Genomic DNA, 24,177 nt, shown 5'->3' with positions numbered 1-24,177 from the left:
AGCCTGCGTCTCCTTACACCAGGCACTGCAGCACCATTCCACAGCTCTCATCTCTTCAACCTCCTCAGCTTTCAGTAACTCACACGTGCCTTCACAGAAGCCAGGGGCAGCGAGAGCTGATCGCCTTTCTGCTGTTCTGCCTTAGAAAAGTTGGATTTAGAAAAGCTGTGAGAAATTGCCATGCCTGTAAAGCTGGCAGGGTCGGCAGGTCTCAAACAGGATAGCCCAGAAGGTGTTTTGCATTTTAGAAAAACTATGTTGGATATGGGCTTAGAGGGAAAGTGGCTGTCATTGTGTACAGGTGCAGGACAGCACAAAGGAAGGGCTGGAATTGAAGAAGTTCTGAGAACTGTTGCTGAACATCTTCCTACGACATCTGCTCTCAGCTGCCAGTCACTGCTTCTGGATGTGCATTTTAAAAGTATTTTGGTTCTTCCCTTGCATTAACTTGTTCCTTTACTGATTACTGGTAGCATTGCACATAAATGTCTGTGAGATAGCAGGGGGCATGGCTACACTGGATCAAAACCAGCTAAGTAGTGTATGCCACGTCATATTTGTGCAACAATTTTACCTTACATTTTCTGTAAGATGTGTCTGTTTCCTCTGTGTCAGAAGAAACAGACGAGTTGTTTGCAAATGGTTGTTTGCATTTTTCTCCAAACATTCTTATTCTATACAGTTTTACATACCAGTTTAGAGAAAAAAAGTGCTATCTCTTAAAACTGTGTAATCATTTTAACTAAATAATAATTTGATTTGTAAGAAAATTTGTTTAAAGAAGTGTCTTCTATACTATATAAAATATACATACACAACACAAAGTATATATGTACCATGTCTATATATATACCCCATACAAATTTATTTAAGATATACATATCTCACTATATAGTATGTGAAAAATGTTTGTTATTTTGGAAATTTATTTCTTTGATTTGCAAATTGCCAAACTACCTTGATTAGTACTAGTTGTCTTTGCAAAAGGCAAGGAAGGAGAGTGAACTTCTGGGTAAGTGTATTGGAGGAGCGTGGCTAGATCCTCGTCCTTCTTATACCTTATTTATCTGCTGTGGATCACTGAATACTAGACTAGATGGAAATTTGGTCCTCCCAATATGTCTAGTTTTGTGTTCCCATGCTATCTTGGGTATGATTCTCCCCAGATAAACACAGAGGACTCTTAAGTAGAAAACCCACTTTCTGGTAGTCATTATGTGCAGTTGTATTACTGCCACTCTTTGGGTCCATCCCATCTGCACAGTTAGTGAGCAAAAGTTTTGTTTGTTAATACTGAGCTTAAAGCATTAGCTATTACAAATACTTTAGTATTTTTTCCAGGATCTTATTTTTGTCCAAATAATAGCCCTAATTTAACTAATCATTTATTCTGAAATTCTTTCATTCATATCTGTTGCACATAACTTTAGCTAATTAGGAAACCTGCACACCATTTTTCTTGTTGGCTTTCTTCTCTTTATTGGTGAACAATAGCAGGTGTCCTATTAAAAGGATGAAAATATATGGAGTGAAATAGAGATTTATCTTTTGAATGCATATGATTTTGTTAAATAATTAGAGCCTGGGTTTCTGTGGCCCAGATTCATAATGCCTAAGTAGTGTAATAAATACAGATGGATGTCACCTAAAGGTAGTTCAGCCTGTCTGAGGCCTAACTCCTTGCGGAGAGGCACCTTTCTCTTCATTGGTTATAAATAAATGGTTAATATCAGGTGGCTAAAGCTCAAGTGGTTTAAACTCAGGATGTAGCTAAAGGTGCAGTAGAAGATCTATTGATGGTAACGTGAGACATTGGAGCTCTGTTATATGCTTTGTCTAGATGTGAAGAATTAGTACTTACTGAAGATACGCATGTTTTATGTTATCTAATATAATTTAATTTTTAATGAACTCTTGGGGTTTTTCATCTTCTGTTTTTTCTCTCCAACGTTAACAGAATTAGTGGCATTAATCTGTTCAATAGGAATGTAGTGCAGAAGAAATAGAGAACAAAGCTTAAAATCTATGAGGCATTACATTTTTTTTACATGCCAGGTAGATGAAGTAGCTGTTATGTTGTCTGCCAGACACTGGCTTGAGTACCTCTAGCCAAATGCTCTGATCAGATTTGCCCTTGGTCTGGTAGTGCGTCGCTGATGCTTGTGCTGTCATCCAACACCAGTTCTTATGTATGCATTAAAGATGTATCTTTTTGTAAAGATTCCAGAAAAATATAGTTGCAAATTATTATCATTTTATGATATTAATCATATTTAATGATATAAAATGTCTTTAAACATTTTTGAATTAAACATTTAAACATTTTTGAATTAAATTTAATCATATTTAATGATATTAAATTATGTATATTGTTGCAATTCCGTGTTGGCTACAGGTTCTTACAGTACGGCATATAGGATGGCCAGTAAGGGAAAATCTGATCATCCTTTTCTGGGATTGTGTACCATCTTGAATGTCTATCCCACGTATTTCCTGAATTAAGCCTCATGGAGAAGAAATCACAACAGAGCAAATATGATTGGTACAGCTGTATTACAAAAGTGATTTCAGGCATGAGATGCTGAAGCTGTTAGATGCACTCTTTTGGCTCTGCAGCAACCAGCTTTGCAGGAGGTGGTCAGCTCTGTGATGGGTGAGCTCTTGGAAATCATGCTGAAGCCTGCTGTGTTATGTTTTCCAAGATGCACAAAAAATTCGTAGCATTCTTTCTTTTTTTTAAATAATGACCTTCAAGGTATTGCATATGTGATGGGCTAAGTCAAATCATAGGCATTACAAAATGTGACAGAGAGAAAACTATTCCATATTTCTGGCAATATAATCTGGTTTTAGTAGACTGACAGATTAAAAAGGGACTGTAGTGAAAGAACTAAATGAAACCACTAAATATGGGAAAAATAGAAGTCTGTGCATGGTTTTTAATAACAGCCTCAAAAGGTTATTTGGAGGTGGTGTTTTGTAGAAGACGTTTTCAGTTTGGTTCGAAGACGGGTTTTGTTTGTTAGCTTAATATAATTTATAATTTTTCATTAGTTTGCACACTGTATTCCCTGTGGGCCTTTTAGAAGGTTGATGGTCTTATCCTCAGTGTTTTTACCAAATTTCCTCAGAGATGGCCTTATTCTGGCCTTATTCTGATATCTTCCCTGTCCGTTGACTGTAATAGCTCTCACTCATGATCTTCTTGATTTAGTAAATTGAGCAGGTGCTGACAGGTTTCACTGTATTGGGCCACATATCATTTATTCTTGAAAGAAACACTGCATTTCAGTCAGATGTTACTGGCTGTAATGGTGGGTATGACAGTCTGTGGGTGCAGCTGTGCATCTCTGAATACGAAAGACAGGTTAATGTGTTTTGGGGGGGATTAACCTTGTAAATTACTCATAGTTGGCAAAAGAGTGATGTGTTAAAGAAGATATCTTTTAACAGGAGGATAGGGACAGCATTGGCATGTTAAAGCGTTTTTGTTTGTTTGTTTGTTTTCTTAAAATGAAAGCTTTACATTTGATTTGAATATAAATATTTTGTCTTCCAAACTGGCAGAATAGCTTTTGAAAAGTGCTGCAGTGCTGCACTGAACAAGGGGGTTTTGAGCCTGAATCTAGGAAACAAGTGTTGGTTTAACTGTGGGCTGATAACCAAACTAAATATAGAGCTTATGGTTTTGGAGGAGAGCAGATGCATAAACTGTCATTAAGGTCAGTAAAAGTGGATTTCTGGTTCATGCTGAGGAGCAGATACTCACTATGTGTGTTTGACTTCAGATTAGTTCTGGTCTAGTCCTGTGCACTGTGTGCCCATTTGTGGCTGTATTGAGCCATGCGCACTTCTGTCCAGCTCGTGTCAGGCAAGGATCTGCTTCCTATGCCCAGTCTGTTCTGCAGCGCGAATCAAAGCTTAGTAGGTGGAGATGACTGGGGTAATTTGTTTCAAGGACTAAAACACTGTTTTCACACCCACAGTATGTTGTTTTGATTACGTCTGAGATTGCACACTCTACAGAGTTCTTGTGCAAAAGTAGGTGAATAACTGAAATTTGAATTCTGAGAAAAGGAATGATGGATTAAAGTAGCAAATGTGTTTTGAATTCACGTTTACAGCAGTTGATAGTAATTTAGTTCAGAATTAGTAGGCTACATTAATTAACAGGCCAATTTCTCTATTGGATGATGACAGGAAGCCTAACACAGAATTTGCCCGGATGTCTTTTTTTTTTTTAAAAAAAAAAGTATGGAAAATTGCCTTGTGCATAGATGTAAAACTGAGTAACTCTTATCTTATCAAACCTATCAGTAGATAATCTTTTAATTATTTCATCTCCGTTTCATATTAGTAGTTTAGAAATTGCTTGTTTTCAGTTTTTAATATGCACAGGAAACCTGTAATATTCTAAAAACACAAAGTGAAAAATAGCACATTATTACTGGGCACAGCCATTGTTTGAATGGAGGTGCAGGAAGCAGGCTGCCCAGCAGCTACATCCCAGTACCATCACACTGTATGGGAGGATGTAACTGCTACTGGATGATGCTAACACAAGAGCTGTGGTCCTCCATACTGCATCACAGCAAGTTGCTCTGAAGCTCTTTGAGTATTAGAAGAAAGCGAGATATTATTGTAAGACTATTCCTAAATAGTTGCACAATAAGAAAAATAAACTTTATTGTTCATTAAAATCAGGAAAAATTGTACAGGAAAAAAGACGTTTGTCCCTTTTCTCTTGTGAAGTGTATTATTATTGTGAGTGTGCAATTCCAAACCCTTATTAAAAATAAAGAATGCAACAGTATTTTCTAGACAGCAACACAATTGTTGAATTAAATATTTTAATGGAGGAGAAATTGCCCCCAACTTTTTTTTTTGATGACGCGGATTTTTAGATTTTTCTTTTCTATATAGCAGTTTTCAGCACAAGTCAATATTGCTGACTGATCTTATTAAAAACACCTGCTTCCAAGTAGTTCCTTTTTTTCATAAATAGTTCTGCTGATTTAGGAAAGATGGTTTGAAAGAACAAATCAAAAGCACAGACTTGTAAATTAAATGGAAAATAAGCAACTTTTCTATGTGTTTGTGAACACATAATTTGAGTAATGCCTTTACGACTTAGAGCCAGGTTTTCCACCTTTCTTATGGTACATGACCCCACTGCTTCTGGTAACTTCCCTTTGGAAGGCAGGTCAGAAAAGAATGTATGGAAGGAGTTCATTATGCCCTTCTCTCACCCTTGTCCTGTCAATTCAACCACAGTGCTCCCTTTGCTCTCTTCCTTACACACAAGATTTGAAGCTTCCTTGCTTCTCATCTCACAAATACTTGCAATGAGAGAATGAGCAACATCTCACCCAGCATTAATGCTTGTGGTGTTTACTTTTTTCAAGAGCAACCAAATACTAAAGTAGGTTCTGACATGTTTTAGGAGGAAGTTAGTTTCAGGTATAAAGTACATTTATTTATTTGCAGTTTTCAAGGTATGCTGGCATATGCTGGTATGCTATGGTTGAAGGACTGGGCAATCTGACCCTCTTCTGAAATTGAGAGGTCTCAGGTTGTACTTGCAGCTCCCTGCATTGCTTTGTGTTTCATCCAGTTCATTAAATGAAAAGTGCATAAAAATTTGCCTGGAATAGGACCAAGTACCAAAACTCTTTGTCCTGGGGGATGCATCATCAGGCTGTAAAGCTGTATTTCCTTTGTCTCAGTCTTCAAACAGAGGTTGGCCAAGCATTGGAACAGGCTGCACAGGGATGTGGTGGACTCCCCATTCCCGAAGGTATTTAAGAGATGTGTGGATGTGGCACTGAGGGATGTGGGTTAGTGGTGGAACTCCGTAGGTCAAACTGATGGTTGGACACGATGATCTGGAAGGTCTTTTCCAACCTAGATGATTCTGTGTCTCTCTCATTCCGTCCTTCCATCAGCAAGGCAGGATGGTGAGTTCCCCCGGTGCCTGCCTGGACACTGGCTTCTTGCTCTTGGGAGATGAGAGGTAGATTTCAGCCCTCATAGGCTGAGGTAGGTTGATAACCCAAGACTTTCATTCTCTGGGTGTATGTACTGCAAGCATGAATTTGCTATAGCAAGATGGGCAGTAGCATAAATTCTATTTCCTTTTCCTCATAGATTTCAAACTAAGAGCCATAAAAGACTTTTCAAGAGGTTTAGAATTTGTTGATGTTAGCCTGCATGGTCAGAGCATATCTCTTCTCCTTAAGGCTATGGAGACAACGTTGGCAGAGGAGCCCCAAGTTCCCGGACGCCTGCTAGGCTGGTCGGAAAGCTAGCTGTAACGCAGGCGAGCCGGAGTGACGTGGTTTGCAGGCCCCGAGCCCTGCGTGCTTTGAGATCTTCAAAGTGAAAGAGAGTAAGCCAGGGTGAGCTCAGGTTGTCTGCAGGGTTACTTGTCAGTTAAATGGAGACAAAAAGGTGGTTGAGCCACACACTTGGATCTGGGTAGCTAAATTCACCCTGGATTTATAGGACCTAGGTTTAACCATTTCATTACTTAGTCTTGATCTGGGATTCGCTGATGAAGGTGCTGCAGGTTTTCAGTGGACATTGCATTGCAGGTCTTTTTGTCAGTCCCCAAAAGGCTTCTATTAAATGAAAAGGAAGCATCCAGATGTGCATTTCTTGAATGAAAGCAAACTTCACTCCATAATATTTTTTTCTATTGCTTTCTAATGCTTTCTATTTTGAAGCTTACCTCCCATGTAATTTTATTTTTTCTAGTGGTCACTATTCAGATGTAGTACATGGCTATAACTATGCGTTTGTTATTGATCTAAATTTAATATGTAGAAAATGCAATGTAAAACCATTTTGACATAACCATTTTGACATAATCATTGAGTAATTCACCCTTTGTCTGATAGCTGGCACACAGGCTAGTAGAGGTTATTTTGTATGACACGTGCAGAACTATAATTTAGTCTAATGATGGTATATTTTCGTACTTGGCGGTGAAAGGTGTATGTGTACATAATGCATGCATAAAGTAGAAAGAAGGGAAACCCATTTTTAGGTATAGATGCATCAATCTGAATGTATGCAGAAATGTGTGTGAATATATGTAGAAAATATTTCAAATTGCTGAATAAAATATTCCCATAAAAGATTCCCAGATTCTTAGGTTCCTTTCACATAATTTTTAGTTCTTAAAATAATCCTGTGAAAGTGCTGCTTTTATCTTCTCTGTGCAACGATGAACTTTTATGTTGGAAAGTGTTGAAAGTACTCAGATAGTAAAGCTTAGATTTTTGTTTTGTTTGGCAGTACACTTCTGTTTAGAATTCTTTTAATCTATCCATTCCCTGCTTTTATATTCATCTGATAGTTGAAGGTTCTGTGAAGGATATTTCTTTGTATATGAACTTATTAAACCAATAACCCTCAAAAGTATATGATTTACTACTTTTATTTTTATTTTTTTACATCACAAGATATAACTCCTGTTTGAGTTGTTAAATTTCTATTTGCCTTTCTTGATTTTTTTATTTTTTTTTCCTTGGGGGGGGGAGTATGGAGAAAATAAGAAACAATTTATATGGTAGATCTAAAGTTTCATTAAAATTGCTTATGCCCTGTCCCAGGCATTTTAAGTGGGCCATCTGTCTAAACATCTCTCCATTTTTTTCTGATCATTTCCTCGACTTATTCATGAGCCATGGGAGGGCTCCTTTGTAGTCTCCATGTAGCTGGTTCAGTCTACCCCCACTGAATACATCTATGTGCTTGCATAACATATCTTTTCACAGTGCTGGAAATTCTCTGAACTTGGTTCAGATGAATGGCCCACTTTCTGAAGGTCTTTTTTTCTCCCCCTGCAAAGATTTGTATGCAGAAACTGACCTTGGTGGCTACAGAATCCAGCACATTATTCTTGATCATTTTACAGGCCACCTGCTGTGAAAGTTATGATGAAGGATTTCTTAATGATTCTTTGACCATTAACATTGTTTTAAGTCAATATTTCACTTTTATTTAACTGCTGAATAGGTAATTGCACAATTGAAAATCAGCTTTATGGAGTGTCATATAATTTGGCCTTGAAATACTTACAATCTTTCATAACTGGAGAGTTTGTTATGATAGTTGGAGATTTCTCTGCCCTTACCTAAAGTATTATGCAGCAAAAATATCAGAAGTAAAGAGAATTTGTAAGTTTTCCCCAGCATTAGAACTCACATTTTGAATTGGAAGGAAAAAAAAAAATCCATACGCTATTTCCTGACCCTTTAGGAACTGGTGACATTTATCATAGCTCCTTACATCAGCAGCAGTAATCGGGAGAGGGGAGTTTATTTGCCACAAACTGCAGAAAATTGTAGTTTTATTGAGTCCCTTCTATCCGATTGGTTGATGACAATCAAAATGGACAGACTGGGGCAGAGTTATTACTTGACTTGCTTTTGACTGTCTGTTTTCTTTCGTTATTTGTTTTTGACTAGAACAGATAATAGTTTAACTAGTGTCTGTTTTCCATGAGCACAGTGTGTGTTGAGCTAAAATTTTTAGCAGTTGTCTGTTTCCCTCACTGAAAATTTGCAAGGAAAGCAGGAGCTGTGATTGCTGCATTATTATAAAGTTTGTCTCTTTTTCTGGCGTGGCAGTTGAGGGTAAAAGGGACGTAATACACTGTGCTGTGCAAGAAATAAATGATGAGACTGTGACATCATCTGCAGTTGAACAAATAGTGACAGAAATGGAAGATAAACAAGCAACTAAGCAGGCAAACGGTGCTGTTTTGCTTCTCACACCACTTACAGGTGTTTATAATTTACATGGTTTAGCTTAATACCTTTATGGCTTAGAGCTATGCCATCCGGCCACCTCTTAGTATGTGCCTCATTAGCTTGTGATAGCTTCCCTTTGGAAGGCAGGTCAGAGAAGATTGCGTGGAAGAGGAGTTCATTGCACCCTCCTCTCACCCTTGTCCTGTCAGTGCAGTCCCAGTGCTCTGTTTGTTCTCTCCCTTTCCTTGTGTATAATGCTAGCAAGGGAAAACAACACACAGCTCTCTGTGGCCCTGCATCCTGTTCACCCAGCACTCATCTTGCTGCTAAACTTATGTTTGTTCCTGCAGCCAATGATCTCCATGCATAGAGTCATTTCTTTGATGTTTCATATGCTTCAGTTGGAAGAAGAAGGAGAGGGCACATTGAACCCCGTGGTTCTGAATCTGAGGTTGGGGTGAAAGCAGCTTAGATACTTGGCCTTGTTAATGATGGTAAAAATGACACTATTTTGTCTTCCAGCATTTTTTCTGTAAATAGAATACCTCAGATTTCAGCTTGGTGTGTAGAATTTTTAAAGTTACATCTTTGAAAGCAGCCAGAAATTTGGGAGTTTTGTATCAGCTAGTGGAAAACATACTCAGAAGTCCTGATGTTTTCTCTTCAGAGGGCTTAGAAGAGTTCTCAGCTAAGGAAGCAAACTTGCCTGAGAACAGAGTAGCTATTTCTCCTGCACTTGGACTTCGCATACATTCAAAAAAAACCAAACCACAAACAAAACACCCAAGCCCCTTTTCTTAGCCCAATAAAAACTTTGGCATTTTTCAAGTTGTTCACAGATTGGATCAGCTTTCAACCTGTTGACATCTGAGAAAGTTGGATTGGACTTTGATCCTTACTTTTGAGCTTTGTGATTCTTAAAAAGAACCTACACACAAAAACAAACAAGCAAAATAAAACCAGCCAACCAAAACCAACAACAAAACAAAACACACACACACACACAAAACAGCAAATGTAAAACAACAAATTCCTCAATCCCATTAAAATGGAGTCTATTACTACAAAGTAATTTATTACAAAGGAATTTGATTTAATGAAGAAGGAGAATTCTTACGAGAATAATTAATACCGTACGTATCCATCTTAGTGAATAAAACCGTAGATTACAGCTAAAAAGCCAGAGGCATTTGGTTAGCAAAGCTGAAAAATGCGAGAGGATCCAGCAGTTCCAGGAGGGATGTACAACTTGCAGTGGACTGTGGTATTAGATACAGCTTTGGACCTTGCCCTCCTGACCACCAGTGTTGCAGAGAGAGGAATTATATGCCTGTGGGGCAGTTTGAAACCCCGGAAAAGCAGTGATCATAGCCATGCCTTTCAAGAGGCATGCATCCTGTTTGGAGATACACTTGACAAAGCTCAGCAAGACAAGCCCGAACAAAAATAATCCCTGCTGGAGAACAAGACTGTCTTTCCTTTGATGGCCAGCAGCCAGACCCATGAGGTCACTTCCAGTCAAATGCAATATGAAGCAGGGCCATGCCAGCAGGGTTATAAGGAATCTCATGCCACCAATGAAGCAGATCTACTAAGCTGTGTTTGAGATGAGGTCTTACCACTTATACAAGAAATATGAAGTTGTTATAAACTACAAAATCTTGATGTTTATTTTAATAGAATACTATCTAGAATTTGGCCAGATTCCGTCAATAACCCCTTACATTCCTCCTTACTCCTGGTGCTCTGATGCCAGGAAATGCAATGAAAATATTTCTCCGCCTGCTACCTGTCAAGGAAATTCCTCAGTTCCTCTTCTTCAGGAACTCCAGTGTCTGTAGTGTTTCCTATCAGCCAGTGTCAATATTTTGGTGACATAAAGGAATTTTAAGATGAGGTGGTGAGAAGTGTCATTGCATCCAATAAGCCATAGATATTTCCTCAAATTTGTTGTTTCGACAATGGTCTCTATGTTAAATGCAGAAAGTAATGTTTGAAAAGTAATTTCATTAGTATGGGAATAGGCTGTTTTTAATATCTGTTACTATTAACTTTGCAGGTAGTGTTAGTTAGAGGTGAAAGTTGGTGTAGACTCTACTTGGCCTGGACTAATGATAAATGTATCTATTATTTTAGCTAATACATTTAATGTTTCATTTTGCCTCTTTTCGGTCACGTTGCTAAGCACAATTTTTGGAAACCCTTTGCCTGCTTAGGTACCTGAATGTGTATTTGCCTCAATTTTAGAAGTTTAAAAAACCCAACCTTCTTAAAGGAAATGCCTAAATCCTTAGCAAGCCAGTGTGCTGTCCTTGCCTTAGGCAGAAAGCTTCTCCTCCTGTGGCCTCTGGAGGTCTCTCAGGTGCTTCTCCCTGTTGATTCCATAGACAAGCTGAGCACTTTGGGTGAGATGTGGTTCACTGGGCACCTGAATCCTCAGCAGACTGCATGTGACACAATCCAGAAAAATGTATTTCCATGTTTTAAGAGACTGAAGGCTGCACTGAAATAGAGTAGGGTAGTAAGTACGAAGCTGAAGTAAGTACAAAGTTGAAAAGACTTGGGAAGCTAGGATGAGGAAAAAAATAAAGTTACACATTTTAAATAAAATAGCTGGCAATTACTTATTTCACCCTGAATTAGCAAGAATAATATTTCATGTCTGATTCCCTTGGTGCCAGGTGAGCTTCTTTAAGCTGAAGTTGAAAAGATTCATGGTTCTTGTATTACTTGATAACTGATGCAGCCACAGACTGCTGCAGGAATAGGTAAAATGCGGCACATGGGTTGTGATACACCATTATTTTTCTGTTTGCTTGAAGGACTCTGCGGATGAAATGCTGTAAAAATGTACATTAATTATAAAAATATGTGTATTAATGGTTTGGCTGAATCTTTTGTGTCTAATTGGACTTTAATTAAGGTTTACTGAAGATGAGACGAAGGGAATAGTGATTATATTTTGCCCTTAGAAAGAATGCTGCAGCTATTGCTGTTGCTATTCTTCTGCCAACCCACTTTCTCATCTGTTTTTCATCCTGTTTGAACTAATTCTGTAGCGAGTGCTGGTGGTATTCAAGAGCCTCCTATAACTCTATCAGCATACCCAGTGTGTCAAGGCAGGTCTAGAAAGAAAGTAGAGTGTATTTTCTCCTCATACACCATTTGACAGAAAAATGTATCCAATATTTTTTTCAAGTATGATCTCCAACTGTGTCTATAGATTAATGATGTTTTATATCCTTCATGACCATCCTATGAGGAAAGCGCTTCTGGTTAAAATGGGAGAAGCGTGAAATCTCTGTTAAAAATTCTTCTGTCTGTTTCTTTTTTAGAATTCCTATTGCTAAATCAAAGAGAAGTAGCTGGGAGCTTTCTGTGCATCTAGGAGATGGAATTTACCCTGTTGCAGTTTCAAAGGATGGCTCATCATTTTCTGTAAGTTCTGCTCATTTTCCAAGAAATTTGATGCATTGAGACAATGTACGTGATCCTTGACTCCTACTGCAATTCTCTATCTGTTCAGTGACCAAACTAGCTGTTTTCTGTAGCAGACGTAACTGCGAATTACAAAACAAGACTCGTTAGATTAATTAAATTGTGCTGGTGTACAAAGATTTTTCTCTTCCTATGTCTGTGGAACACTTTTGTATCCACACTTCTTAAATTACTTTTCTAATTAACAACCTTGTTTTGTGTCTTGTTTAGAAGTGAGGCCTTATGCTTCCATTGTAAATATTTAAGAGCAAGAAAATAACTGCAATGCTGAGAAACATTACATTAGCTTAAGTTAGTGATTAAAAAAACAAATCAAAGAACTTAACAAGTTGAATATGTAATCATATTGGAATGGAATTATTCAGCACCTCAGTGGTAAAACTGCATGCAGGCATAGTAAAATGCCAGTATTTCAAGATATGCCCAGATCGCTTCAGATGCATAGGTAGCAACTGTTGTTTTACAAATATTTTAAGATAATTACTTAAACACTTAATATTGCCGACATGAAAGGGGGAAGGAGAGAGCATGACAGCAGAACAATGGTAATGCTGTGTTCAGTAGTTCAGCTGTTCAGTAGATCAAAGCCAAGATGCAAGCTGGTTGAATTGTATTGAGACAGTAGATAGATAGAGAGAATTACTTCTTAAGTCCATTAATGGTAATTCCATAATCAAACAGATTTTTAAAAATAGACAGTTGACTTGCATAATATCTGTTGACTCTTAGGCAGAAGTTTTCAAAGGAGCCTGAAGGAATCAGTTTTTTTTAGAATCATTGAAATACAGGACTGTGAGGAACCTCAGGTACCTTTGTCTGACAGTTGTTTACTGTTCTTGCCAGCCTTTACTGAAGAAGGTTCTGCAACATCTGCTCCGTGATATTTTTATAGTCATGATGTTCAAAATCACAAGTTTTTTTTTTTTTTTTTTAAAAAAGGATATTTAAATGACAGTTTAAGTCGATTATGTTTTTAGGTGGTAATTTTCACTTAAATTTCTTTTTTTAACACTACCTCTATCTCTGTCACATTGTATTTCACACAGACTACTGACGACTGTGAGAGAAAGTGTGAGTAGAGACCAGGAACACTTTCTGTCCATATGCATCATAGGCACGCAGAAAGAAGTGATGTGGACAAGATCAGCACTTGTAGTCAGCACCTTTTAAAATTCTGTCTTGCAAATATACTACTTGAAGTCTGAAATACGGAGTTCATTTTAGCTGTCATGTTGATTCCTCTTAGAAAGAATTCCAGAAGGTCTAGAATGCAACTATCTACTCATTGCATAGCACATAGCAGCTCCATGGCTGTGACACTCACCCCACAAGTGGAGTTGTGCTTTGGGAGCTAAGGCCATGTCTGCTTACAGCTTTTCATGAACTAAATTTATATAATGTTCTAGGTATCCTGTGAACTTGAATACAACCCATTGCTTAGACAACAAAATATCCCTGCCAGATTTCAGCCCAGTTTATACTGGCACTGGTTTGTGTGGCAGAAAGCCCTTCCCAGGAGCAGTCATTGCCCTCCAATTTTTCCACCTTTTTGTCACCATGTCTCTATCTAACAGCACTCAGTCTGCAGCAGTTTTGTGGCAATGAGGGAGGTACAATGTGGCCTTTGTTTGTTGTGAGGATTGCACACACACATATTTTTGAGTGACTTAGTTCAGTTTCATTTAGATACCTAAGCTAAGCTTGCTTGGTTAAATTTAGTAAAGGTATATTTTTAAGTCAAATTAAGGGAAGTTTACAGACAGAGGAGGCATAAGCATTCTTCTGTGCTTTTGTCTCTATTGATTTTGAAGGTAACTGAAAATATAAGCTCATATATGAGTGAGTCCTAGATTCCTGAGCAGCGGATGTAAACTGCATTGTGTCTGTCCAAGATGTACTAACTCTGAGAAAAGACGATGAAAATGTAATGTTATTGGTGCTAACAATTTTGAACATACAGTGAATCATTCCTACCTAAATGTAAGCCCATTTTAACATGACATATTTGAGTCCGATTGCTAATGCTTCAGTTTGTTACTCAAACTGTAATGCCTCCAATATAATCAAATGGTCTGGCGTTAATGGACTAGGCACGAGTGAATAGTTACTTTTCTTGTTTGCTTTTGTAAATTCCTTTATCTTTCAAACCCATTTGGGCCCCCTTGGCTACTTCTCTCTAGCAGGAAAATTGCTGTGGGCAAGCAGTGCTCTGCAGGATTCCCACCAGGGCCTGGAGGGGGGCAAGGTCCTGCTCATCTCTTCGTAGCCCTTTAGTATTCTCCTGGTTTTACCTGTCTCACTGTTTGGTTACGAGACAGGAGCACTCCTGGGGAGCTCTGCACCCCACAGCATCACAGGTGAAGGAGTAGAAAAGCAACAGGGAGGAAGAGTATGGGTGTGAGATAGCACAGGCTGTGTGGCCAAAAAGCTGGGACAAAGCTTTTGTGTTCTGGTTCTGTCCTCTTTACCAAACCGGGGAACAGAGAATTCCTTATTTGTTTGTATCTGAAAATTCCTTAACTGGTGAAATAAATCACATTAGATGGATTTCATGATGACCATATAGTCTACGTCACTTGAACCTTAAGGCATCAAGTATTAAAAATAACTCCTAAGCCTGGGTTTTTACAAAGCAGGTAACTATTTTTGAATCCCAAGATTGTTCGGTTACAGTTATTTTCCCTTGTTACTGGACAAATAGACAACTTGCTATGCTTTATTAATATTTCTTTTTATTGCTGGGGTTCTTACGGGACTGTGCTGCAGACAAGAGAATAGGGCAAATAAAGCACAGTCAAAAATCTTTTCTGATATAATTCAAAACTTTAAAATGGAAAAGTAATTGGGTAAAGAAAAGTCAAAAATTAGGAATGAGAAATCTTGTTTCTGATTAGGAGGTATAACACACTATAAAAAATAAAAAGGGAAGGCTCAAAGTCCTCTTTATTAACTTTGCTGTCAAAAATGCAAGCCTCACTTTTTGAACTTCTGCATTTACTTTTTGCTATGAAGCTGGTGTGACACGGGCTCCTTACTTTGTGGGCTGTGTCCCCTTGTGGCTTGCGACAAAGATAGCTGAATCTGTGGAGCAGTTCGAGAGCCCAGTGGGAGGGCCACCTTCGCATTCCCCTTCAGAAGTGTGCTCCTGCTGCAAACTGTGCCTTGCAGCAGCAGTGCTCGCATTCTGATTTACTTTGTTTACCACTGGGACCTTTCCAGCAGTGACTCCTTTCTTTTTTCCTTAACTCTTCTACCCTCGCCAGCTGAAACCTCACCACCTCACAGTGTGCAGTGCTTTGCTCTCTGCGTAGGGAGTGTGAGCAGCAGGCTTCTCCATGGTTCCTGCTGTTTGCGAGCAGATCATTCAGCAGCATCCTGGTCTATGGGTCATCTGTGGTTTTCTTCCTTTATCAGGAGAATCTTAATGAATTGTGTAGTGTTAACTGCTCTTTGCTGCTCTTTATTTTTCAGGATTTCAAGTTCTAGAACCATCTGTTTTCAACTGCTTTATTTGTAATGAAGGTCTTTGATGCAGGCTGATTTTAGGGCTCTTCAGAGGCCTTGCTTCCCCAGACTGAAGGACTTAAACAATAAGTGGTCAAGTGTGAGCAATATTGTTTGCATGAAGTAGTGAAAACAACAACAAACGAGTTTCCTTGTTTCCAATAGAGACTAAAAGCTTTTGTGAATCCTAATTTGATATTTTTTTAATAATACAAACAATTCTATTATTATTATGAAGCCAGCAACTTATATGCTAATACTTAAATTTGTATAGAATTATTGTCCTAGTATTTTCAATATCAGGTAGTTGTTTCTGGTGACACCCTATCAACATAACAACAAACCATTTAGCAATTAAAAGCTTCTAATAATCTGACTTGAGAATTAAAATGTAGCAACTTTGAGATCTGCTTTGTTTCATACCAAGAACTCTCCAACTAAATTCATGTAAATGTGTAATTTATTCTTTTTCCTGTGTTACTTCTCCTATGTATTAATTGCTAGAAGAATCCTTGTTAACTAACTGCGTGTCATATCTATATATCTAATTAAGCTTTTGAAGGACAGTCATTGGTCAGTATTCTTCTTAAACTCAAATCTTTTCCTTTCACCAAGATTATTACTAAAGATCAATGTTACTACTAAAAAGACCAAAGAACAAGATTACTACTAAAATAGAAAGAGGGAGGAATACCCTCCTTTACATAAGACTAATGTAAAACAGCAACAAACAGCCCAGAAGCATCCCTTCACCAAACTTTTCTGTTGTCAGTCTGTCTATGAAGTGTTTTTATATCCACTTTTATCAATACAAAGACATTTGTCAGTCTGTCTATGAGGTGTCTTTATTATCTGATTTTATTGATACAAAGACATAATACAGTTTTTCTCGTGAAGGTTGTAGTCTGTTCTTCCTTTACAAAGCCTGAGTACTCTGCGGAGTACTAAAGGGTGGGAGATGCAAAAGCCAACGGGAATCTGTGAATGCTGAGCAAACCTGGCTGATGTGTGGTTTCCCTGCTCCGTACTGAATTGTGCTATTTTAACATATGTCTGAAATATCCGAAGGAATATACTCAGTCCTTCAGAGCCAGGTGTCAAACACCAAGACTGCTCTGGATCCATGTTTTGGTGCCTTTGTTGCCTATTCACAGACTTCCACTCCTGGCTGCTCACAGCTGGTGTGGAGATCATCTGCTAACATCACTGGATGGGAGCTGCTCTCTCCAGCTATGTTGAGAGTAGCCCCCTGGTCATTGGTGTGTATAGGAATTCGGTGTCATTGACAGCCTTGACCTGACCTTCTGCATTTTGGGTGAATTTCTGACCTGGGCAAGCATACATACAGGTTGGGTGGAGAACGGATTGAGAGTAGGTCTGTGGAGAAGGACCTGGGGGTGCTGGTGGATGAGAAGCTCAACATGAGCTGTCAGGGTGCGCTTGTAGCCCAGAAAGCCAACCGTATCCAGGATTAAAATGTGCAGTAAGAATGATAGTTTAGAATGTAACTTGCCTAAGCAAGGGAGATCATAGATATATTAGACCAGGTATCCACTAATATGGTTCAATTTATTGGATCTACCACTGTGTCATCTTCCCATTACAAAGTAAAGGGTTTGGTGATAAACAAGAGTGAAAGATAAATAATTACCTGGCCCAGTACAATTTTTTTCACTGCTATAACCCACCTTCTTTCCTTCCTTCAATATTCTTCAGTTGTATTTCTCTGTTAAAAATGTTACCCAAATTAGACAACTAAAGAATGGTTTGATTTAGTATCTTTTGGGCACAGGGGGTGGTAGAAAAGGATGGTCATCATGTTTTTTTTTGGCTACAACTCTCTGCTTTCACAAAAGCCATGGATGAATCCAAAAGCTCAAATGCAAATACAGGCAGTAAGTAATTGCACTTTAGGTGATAGACACGATTCTTTTTATTTGAAGTTCATTGATCTATGTGTAGGATGAGGACATATGAAAAGGTATGAGGGGTTCAACGAGGAATTTTGGCTGTATATTATGCAGTAAACTGCATTCTTGAAAACCTTTTTGGCATAGTCCATTTTATGATCCTTTGTTATAGAAGAGGAATCCTCTGTCCTGAGAATTCATTATTGCTGATTGGCATGATTTATCTGCAAGTAATTGTTGTCATTCTTTATCACGCTTAAAAACAGCCCTTTCTCAGCCCTTTCTCTTAGGGTTCTTCAGTTCAGTAGTAGATGCATACCTTCCCAGACCAGTTGGATTCATCTCCCAGTCTGTTCAGTTGACAAAGAATTTCCAGATGTTTTCACTTATAAAGTAGCTTCTTATCACTGAAGTTGTGGTGAATGAAAGTTGTTTATTTTTTCAAAAAAAAGAAAAAGAAAAAAGAAAAAAGCATAAGGTGAAATAGTTCAGAAGTTACTTTGAGAAAATGGAAATTTGATATGTTTCCAAAGGGGCCTGTATAGGTCAAACTGAATAAGAGGACTAGAGAAAGCTTAATTACTTTTTTTTTTAGATTACTACTGGAATGGGCTACCATTTTCACAAAATATTGGATCACTTCCTAAATTCAAATTTAAGAACAAGTAAATATAATACTGGCATGAGATCTCTGTGAAAATTATGTGATGGTTATTCAGACAAATGAAAAATTGATTAATTAATGTTTACATTTGTTTTTAGGAAAAATGAATTTTTTGTTTGTTTGTTTGTTTGTTTTTTTCCCATATCTTTTTTTCCACAGGAAGTGAAGAATTTATTAGATATCTGTGTAGGTGGGAAATTGGCTTGTGTACATTTTAATATTTTCAAAAGAAAACCTATTGTGTAGTATATAAATGAAAGTATAAAAGTACAGATCTAAGGCATTAGTCATTATTTGAATGCATCCTGTATCATTAGCATAGAGTAGTTAACTAGTTATTTGTGTGCTTTAAATTAGTGAATTCACGTTATCTAGTTATGATTAAACTTTCATTTTAAATTGAAATATAATATACACTTAAGTAGAAGAATTCTGCTGTATTCATGTGCTGCAAATTTTATGGCTGAGAGGTAAGCTGATTTAAAAATTACTTTAGGAAATATTGTCTTTGTTTTATAAATTCTCTTCAAGGAGGAAAAATGCTTAAGAAGGAATATCACCCCAAAGTCAAGCTAGATGTAGCTGAAATATGCTAGGCATCAAGTATAAAAAGGAGTGGTATAATGTAAAATCAGAGCAATGATAAATAAAGTTGCTGTAAGCAAACTTAATCCACATTTAATTCATTAAATACAAATGTGATTGGAGCAGGTTCATAATCCAGTGCATATTCTGTTCCATCTTTACAGTAGCCCATGCAGAAGAAGAATGTTTTCCAGCTCTATCAGTATAAAATTAATGACCTTTTTAAGAGAATCAATAAAATTATTACTACTAGTATTTTACACTTCTGGTATGCTTCAGGCACATAATAACATACAACTAATTGGTCATATAAAAGAAATGTGAGAACTGTGTCCATAAGAATGAATTGCAAATACCTGTAAGAATTCAAGTAGAGGTAGAAGAATTCAAGAAGAGGTAGCCAGAAAATATGTAAGTTAACATATATCCCCAACAGAAGTAAATGAAGACTTTGCTGTTGTACTACTTATAAATATATATCATCATTTAATGGAATGTCATATATATTGTTATATGCGTGGAATAAAATATACTTTTATTCCGACATCCTGTGTTATCCTGAATGAAGTGAAAGTGTAGAAGTAAAGGCACAAGTGTGGGGGGCAAATCAGTTGCATAATCCTTAAAGCTATAAGCAGAACACTTTTCCTGTCTTTTTCAGAGTAGTTTGCATTCTTCTTGTGCAATAGCACATATACTCTCCTTTGCAATACACATACAGTTGTGTGAGCAAAACTTGTCATTACTTAGTTCTATAGGTTGTTGCTTAGTCAGGAGATAAGGAAAATGTTTTGTGATAGATGTACTATTCTGCCACTGCTGGTTTTGCATAGCATTTAATATAATGCAAAGTAGTGTCCTGAGTGCCAGAGGTTGCTCATCGTAGTTCAGGTGGACTGTTTGGACTCGAATTTAAAATAAAATTAGTGAATTTAATCTAATGGAGTATTTAACAAATAGCATAGATAATGAAACTATTTAGCAAAGCATATCTCTTGACATCAGTTAGATGATTTCTTCTACCTACCTGTTGCTTGCATTGTGTAGTTAACTTTGTTTCATTTGTAGATCTATAAAACAGTACCATGATATTCACATTTCAGGGTTGCTGTCCTGTCATTCATACCCTTATTTCATCTGCTCAAAAAGTGTAGAAAGGTAATTCCTTCTTCCTCAGACAGTAAAACATAACTAATGTCTAATGCAGCTCAGCATTTCTTAGCTACGTATATTCCTGCTTATATTATGCCTAAAAGTATGCACTGTAATTCAACTTGGAAGAACAATAAATTGATTTCCTGATCTTTCAAATTATAGTACTTTCTTCAACAGCATGTTAACTGAAGAAAATTGGACATGGTTTAGGGAAAAGGGCTTAGAAAGAGTAGAGTCCACTTTTGGGGTGCAAGTGTTCACCGCTGCCCTCCCACCATTTTGTGTATAGAAGACAAGAATGAAGGGAATGCACACTTCACTTTTCCCCCTGTACTCCCCCAGTTTAACTGGTCTTTTCTTTTTCATGCTGACTAGCCATTCACTTTTGGAGATATCTGAGCCATTTAAAAAAAAATCCTAAGTTTTTCTCCTTGATCACCGGCATGTAGTGTAATGTGAACAGCTTAATCTAGATCCTGCCACCAGTTTTTATGCATCTTTTATTTCAGGTTTAAATCTAAAGCATTTTTTTGTTTCTAAGACTTAAATGGTTTGTATAATGGCGTTTTAATGAGGTATGCATAAGATAACACTGTAGCAAGACCAAAACCCCTGATTTCCACCCTTGCAAAACACTGCCTTTATTCCTGGGCTACGTTAATACTTGTTGCCTGGCTCTGTGGCTTTATGGATCCTACAGTCCCTTCTGCACAGTGGCAGATTTCTGCAGGAAGGGTAGAGATTGCACATCCTGTCCTGATGTGTGGGGACAGTTTCTCCTGGGGGAGAAGCTGCGGGCTTGAACCCTTCAATCTGAGGAGAGCCCTGAACCTCGTGTTCTGACTCTGTGGGGCAGGTGCTTTAATTGGTATATTTCTGTGGATGCTGACATTGTGTTTTTTAAATGAAAGTAGCCTTGGCCTTGGTATCTTGTGAACTCGGTGTTTCTGGTATGCATTTCCACTCTGCTGAATTGAGTCTCTTCGAGCATCTCCCAGAGATGCTGGGACACATTGTTCATGACTCATGAGCAGCGTTAGGTAAGCTGGAGGTAAAAAATCTTAGGTAAATGTTAAGAGTACTTGTGTAATATTTGTCTATGCTTGTATTAGGAGTGTTTGTGTACTACGCAAAATGAGAAACACAGAGTATCTGGGTTGCATATTTTCTTAAATAACACGCCAGCTTAACAACAAGTATATGTAAGGGACTGGTACAATATGTGCATATTTGCTTTGTAAGGAGAGATTGGTGTGGATTTGTTTGTGTATCTCTTACTAGTTTATTCATACGGTACTTCATAGGCATATAAAGAAAACATCCACAGTGCTGAGAACTAAAAATAACATGAAAAGTAATGAACTAATTTTATAGTTTTAATAATATGCTCTCCTCTCTATATCAGTGCAGTGTAATAGCTTGCTTATAATAGTTCCGTGGTATACTCAGGTTTCTGGTGGTTCATAGTTCTGTAAAACTCAGAGCAGCATATGGTCTGGCACTTGTATGTAGGCTACAAGGAATGCCTGAAAAGGGAATGCAACAAAAAGTAAGAAATGTTAGGAAGCAAAATACTTTAAAAGGAAGTGTGGTCAGTTTGGATATTTATTTTCCTTGTCTCAGAATCAGGCTTCTTTTCATTATTTTAATGCATAGGTCTTAGAAGACCGAAAAGGGGCTAGGTCTTACAGTGGTTACTTTGAAATTATCTAATGAAGATTGGCTGTGTCTTGAGTTTTACCTACAGAGGTGGCTTCATGTCATGAGATCCTGTGATGTGAAAATGGACACTATGTTCTGCTATGGGTCATGATCCAAAAATCCCAGGAATTTCAGCAAACAGTAAAATATAAATTAAATGTCTGTAACAGTACAGAGCAATATCATACAATTTTCCTTTTTTCAGAAGGTCTTATTTCTGGCATAACAGCCACCTTTGCTGTCCTGCTGTGGTCTTTTGGTGTAAGATGAAAACTCCTTGGGGCACCAGTGATGTCCTCAATTCATTTGTGTGCCATGCACACTTCAGATCCTGCACCAAAATACTCATATAATTATTTTCTAGTTTCTAAAAGAAATGCTTACGTGAGCATACTTTGGATTTTTTTCTTTCCATTGATTTCACATCCAACAAAACTGGAAAGAAAAAATCCCAACCAATTCCTCCACACCCTCAAAAACCCCCTCCAACTTCCCAACCCCCTCCCCAAATTTTGTGGAATGAATAGATCAAAAAATGTTGTGAGCTCCTCCTGCTGGCTCAGCTGTAGCAGGAGATACATTTAAAAGCATGCTAATGTGATGTTAAGAGCTTGGCTTTTTACCACAAAAGCCACAGTTAACTCTGCAGCTCCTGAATGGTGTTTCATCTTTAATTCTGTTCTCTTAGCAAATCTCAGCACATTTAATATTCAGTGTGACACTCTACTTTGGGATCTCTTGATTCTTTGGCAGAGGGGGGAACTGTAGGGTCGTTGCTGCTTTGAGTTGCTTTCTTAGCTCTAAATTTCTTTGCTGCCTTTTTCCCCCTTTAATTTAATTTTTAAGTAAGGCAGATTATTAACATTACTTTAATGTAGCTTTTATGGCTTATGAAAAATAATGCTGCTGTAGTGGATAGATGTGCGTCAGCTGTGACTAAATGTTTTGATGTAGTCTTCTCAAAAGATAGACTAGAAGAGCTTTCCTTTGAAATATGTGAAGCAGTTTTAGACACAGCTTCTCAGATGGATCTAATTAGTCTTTCATACGGACTGGATGTCCGTTTGTTGCAGCTGAATTCTCATTTCATTCACCCATAACTAGAAACACCTCGCTTCAAACGTGCTTCTTCAAAGAAAGAAGGGTTTAGGGTTCCATGTTTTACTGCTTTTTGATGTTGGTTTCCCTTTAACTGAGAAGACCTTATGTTTATACAACTGTTATTATTAAGAAAACATAGCTTTGTTCAGGAGAGTTCATTCGGTATCAGTGTTGGCTATTGGTAGGAGTCGGAGATCTGTGGAATAGATCTTGATGTACGAGACTGGTGGGACAGCTGTATGTCTGGCGATTAGGCTCCTTGTAGGAAGATCTGAATGCAAACAGTGTTTTAATAAAACCAGGGAACTGGGGCTGCGGGGGAAAACGGAGATTAGAGGTACAAATGATCAGGCTGATCAGTGAATAGCAGTCCTATTTATCATTTATATGTCACCAGTGTGACACTGCGATGTGCCATGTCACGACACCTTTGCAACAAGCAGTATGATGAAAGCTGTAGTGATAAGTATCTGGTTGATCCGTGTAGACTATTCAGATACTACTGTGGGGGATGCTGAAGGAAAATGATAGGAAAGAGGGCAAGGTGACAGATGCCCATGCATGTTGCCCACTGGCTGCTCTGTGGTCATGGTGTCCTTTCGACTAAGGGAAATCAGTTTGAAGAAGCAGACTGATTCAGTTGGCTGTATTATTCTGCTCCCCTGCAAAGTAGCTGAGCTGTTTTTTCCTCTGGTGGTTGCCATTCGCTGTCTTCCCTTCCTTGTCGCAGAAGGGGCAAGCCTGCCCAACTGCCTTAGTTGGTGGCACCTAGGACACACCAATATGAGAGGACAGTGTCTCTTAGATGCCTGAAGAAACCCAAGATGCAGCAGCACTGGAAGCTCAGGTAGCTGCAAAATGCCTTGTGTGATGTGGTAGGCTGTGAGCAACATGGCACTAATGGACCTGTCTGGCTTACGAGGTTGTGTCTTGGTCTCTGCTACTTGTCCATGTCAGTAACTACGGCAGAATTGCATGTCTGCTTGGCAGCTCTCACTGCAATACTTCTGCTGGTCTCACCCAGTCATTGCCCCTTCCCTTCAGGGATCGGGCTAAAGGTACTGATTTGTTGAAAGGCTTAAGAAAGAGAACAAGGTGATTCTCAATGCAGGAGGAGGAAAAGTAATTTTAAAGTACTGTAAATGAACTGCACTATTGTCTGGTTCATAGAGAGAATAAAAAGGGAACTGATTTTAATAGTCTTAATCCACCGCCATTTTCCAGAGAAAATGTACAGATGTCGAGGACGTAGAATGAACCAAAATCAACTGAAAAACAAATAGACCCATAGCTCCATAAC

At 38.1% G+C, this 24,177-nt stretch overlaps 1 protein-coding gene across 1 annotated transcript in view; it reads left to right on the top strand.

The window, feature by feature from the left end:
* The window catches only part of PCCA (propionyl-CoA carboxylase subunit alpha), a 275,014-nt gene that overhangs the window by 153,404 nt on the left and 97,433 nt on the right, over positions 1-24,177 (top strand). The window contains exon 18 of the mRNA XM_035318665.1: positions 12,095-12,197. Coding sequence (XP_035174556.1) covers positions 12,095-12,197 — 103 coding nt within the window. The remainder of the gene's footprint in view (positions 1-12,094; positions 12,198-24,177) is intronic.

Source organism: Oxyura jamaicensis, chromosome 1 (genome assembly GCF_011077185.1).
Source record: "Oxyura jamaicensis isolate SHBP4307 breed ruddy duck chromosome 1, BPBGC_Ojam_1.0, whole genome shotgun sequence".
Classification (NCBI taxonomy): domain Eukaryota; kingdom Metazoa; phylum Chordata; class Aves; order Anseriformes; family Anatidae; genus Oxyura; species Oxyura jamaicensis.
This window is presented reverse-complemented; position numbering and strand designations above follow the sequence as displayed.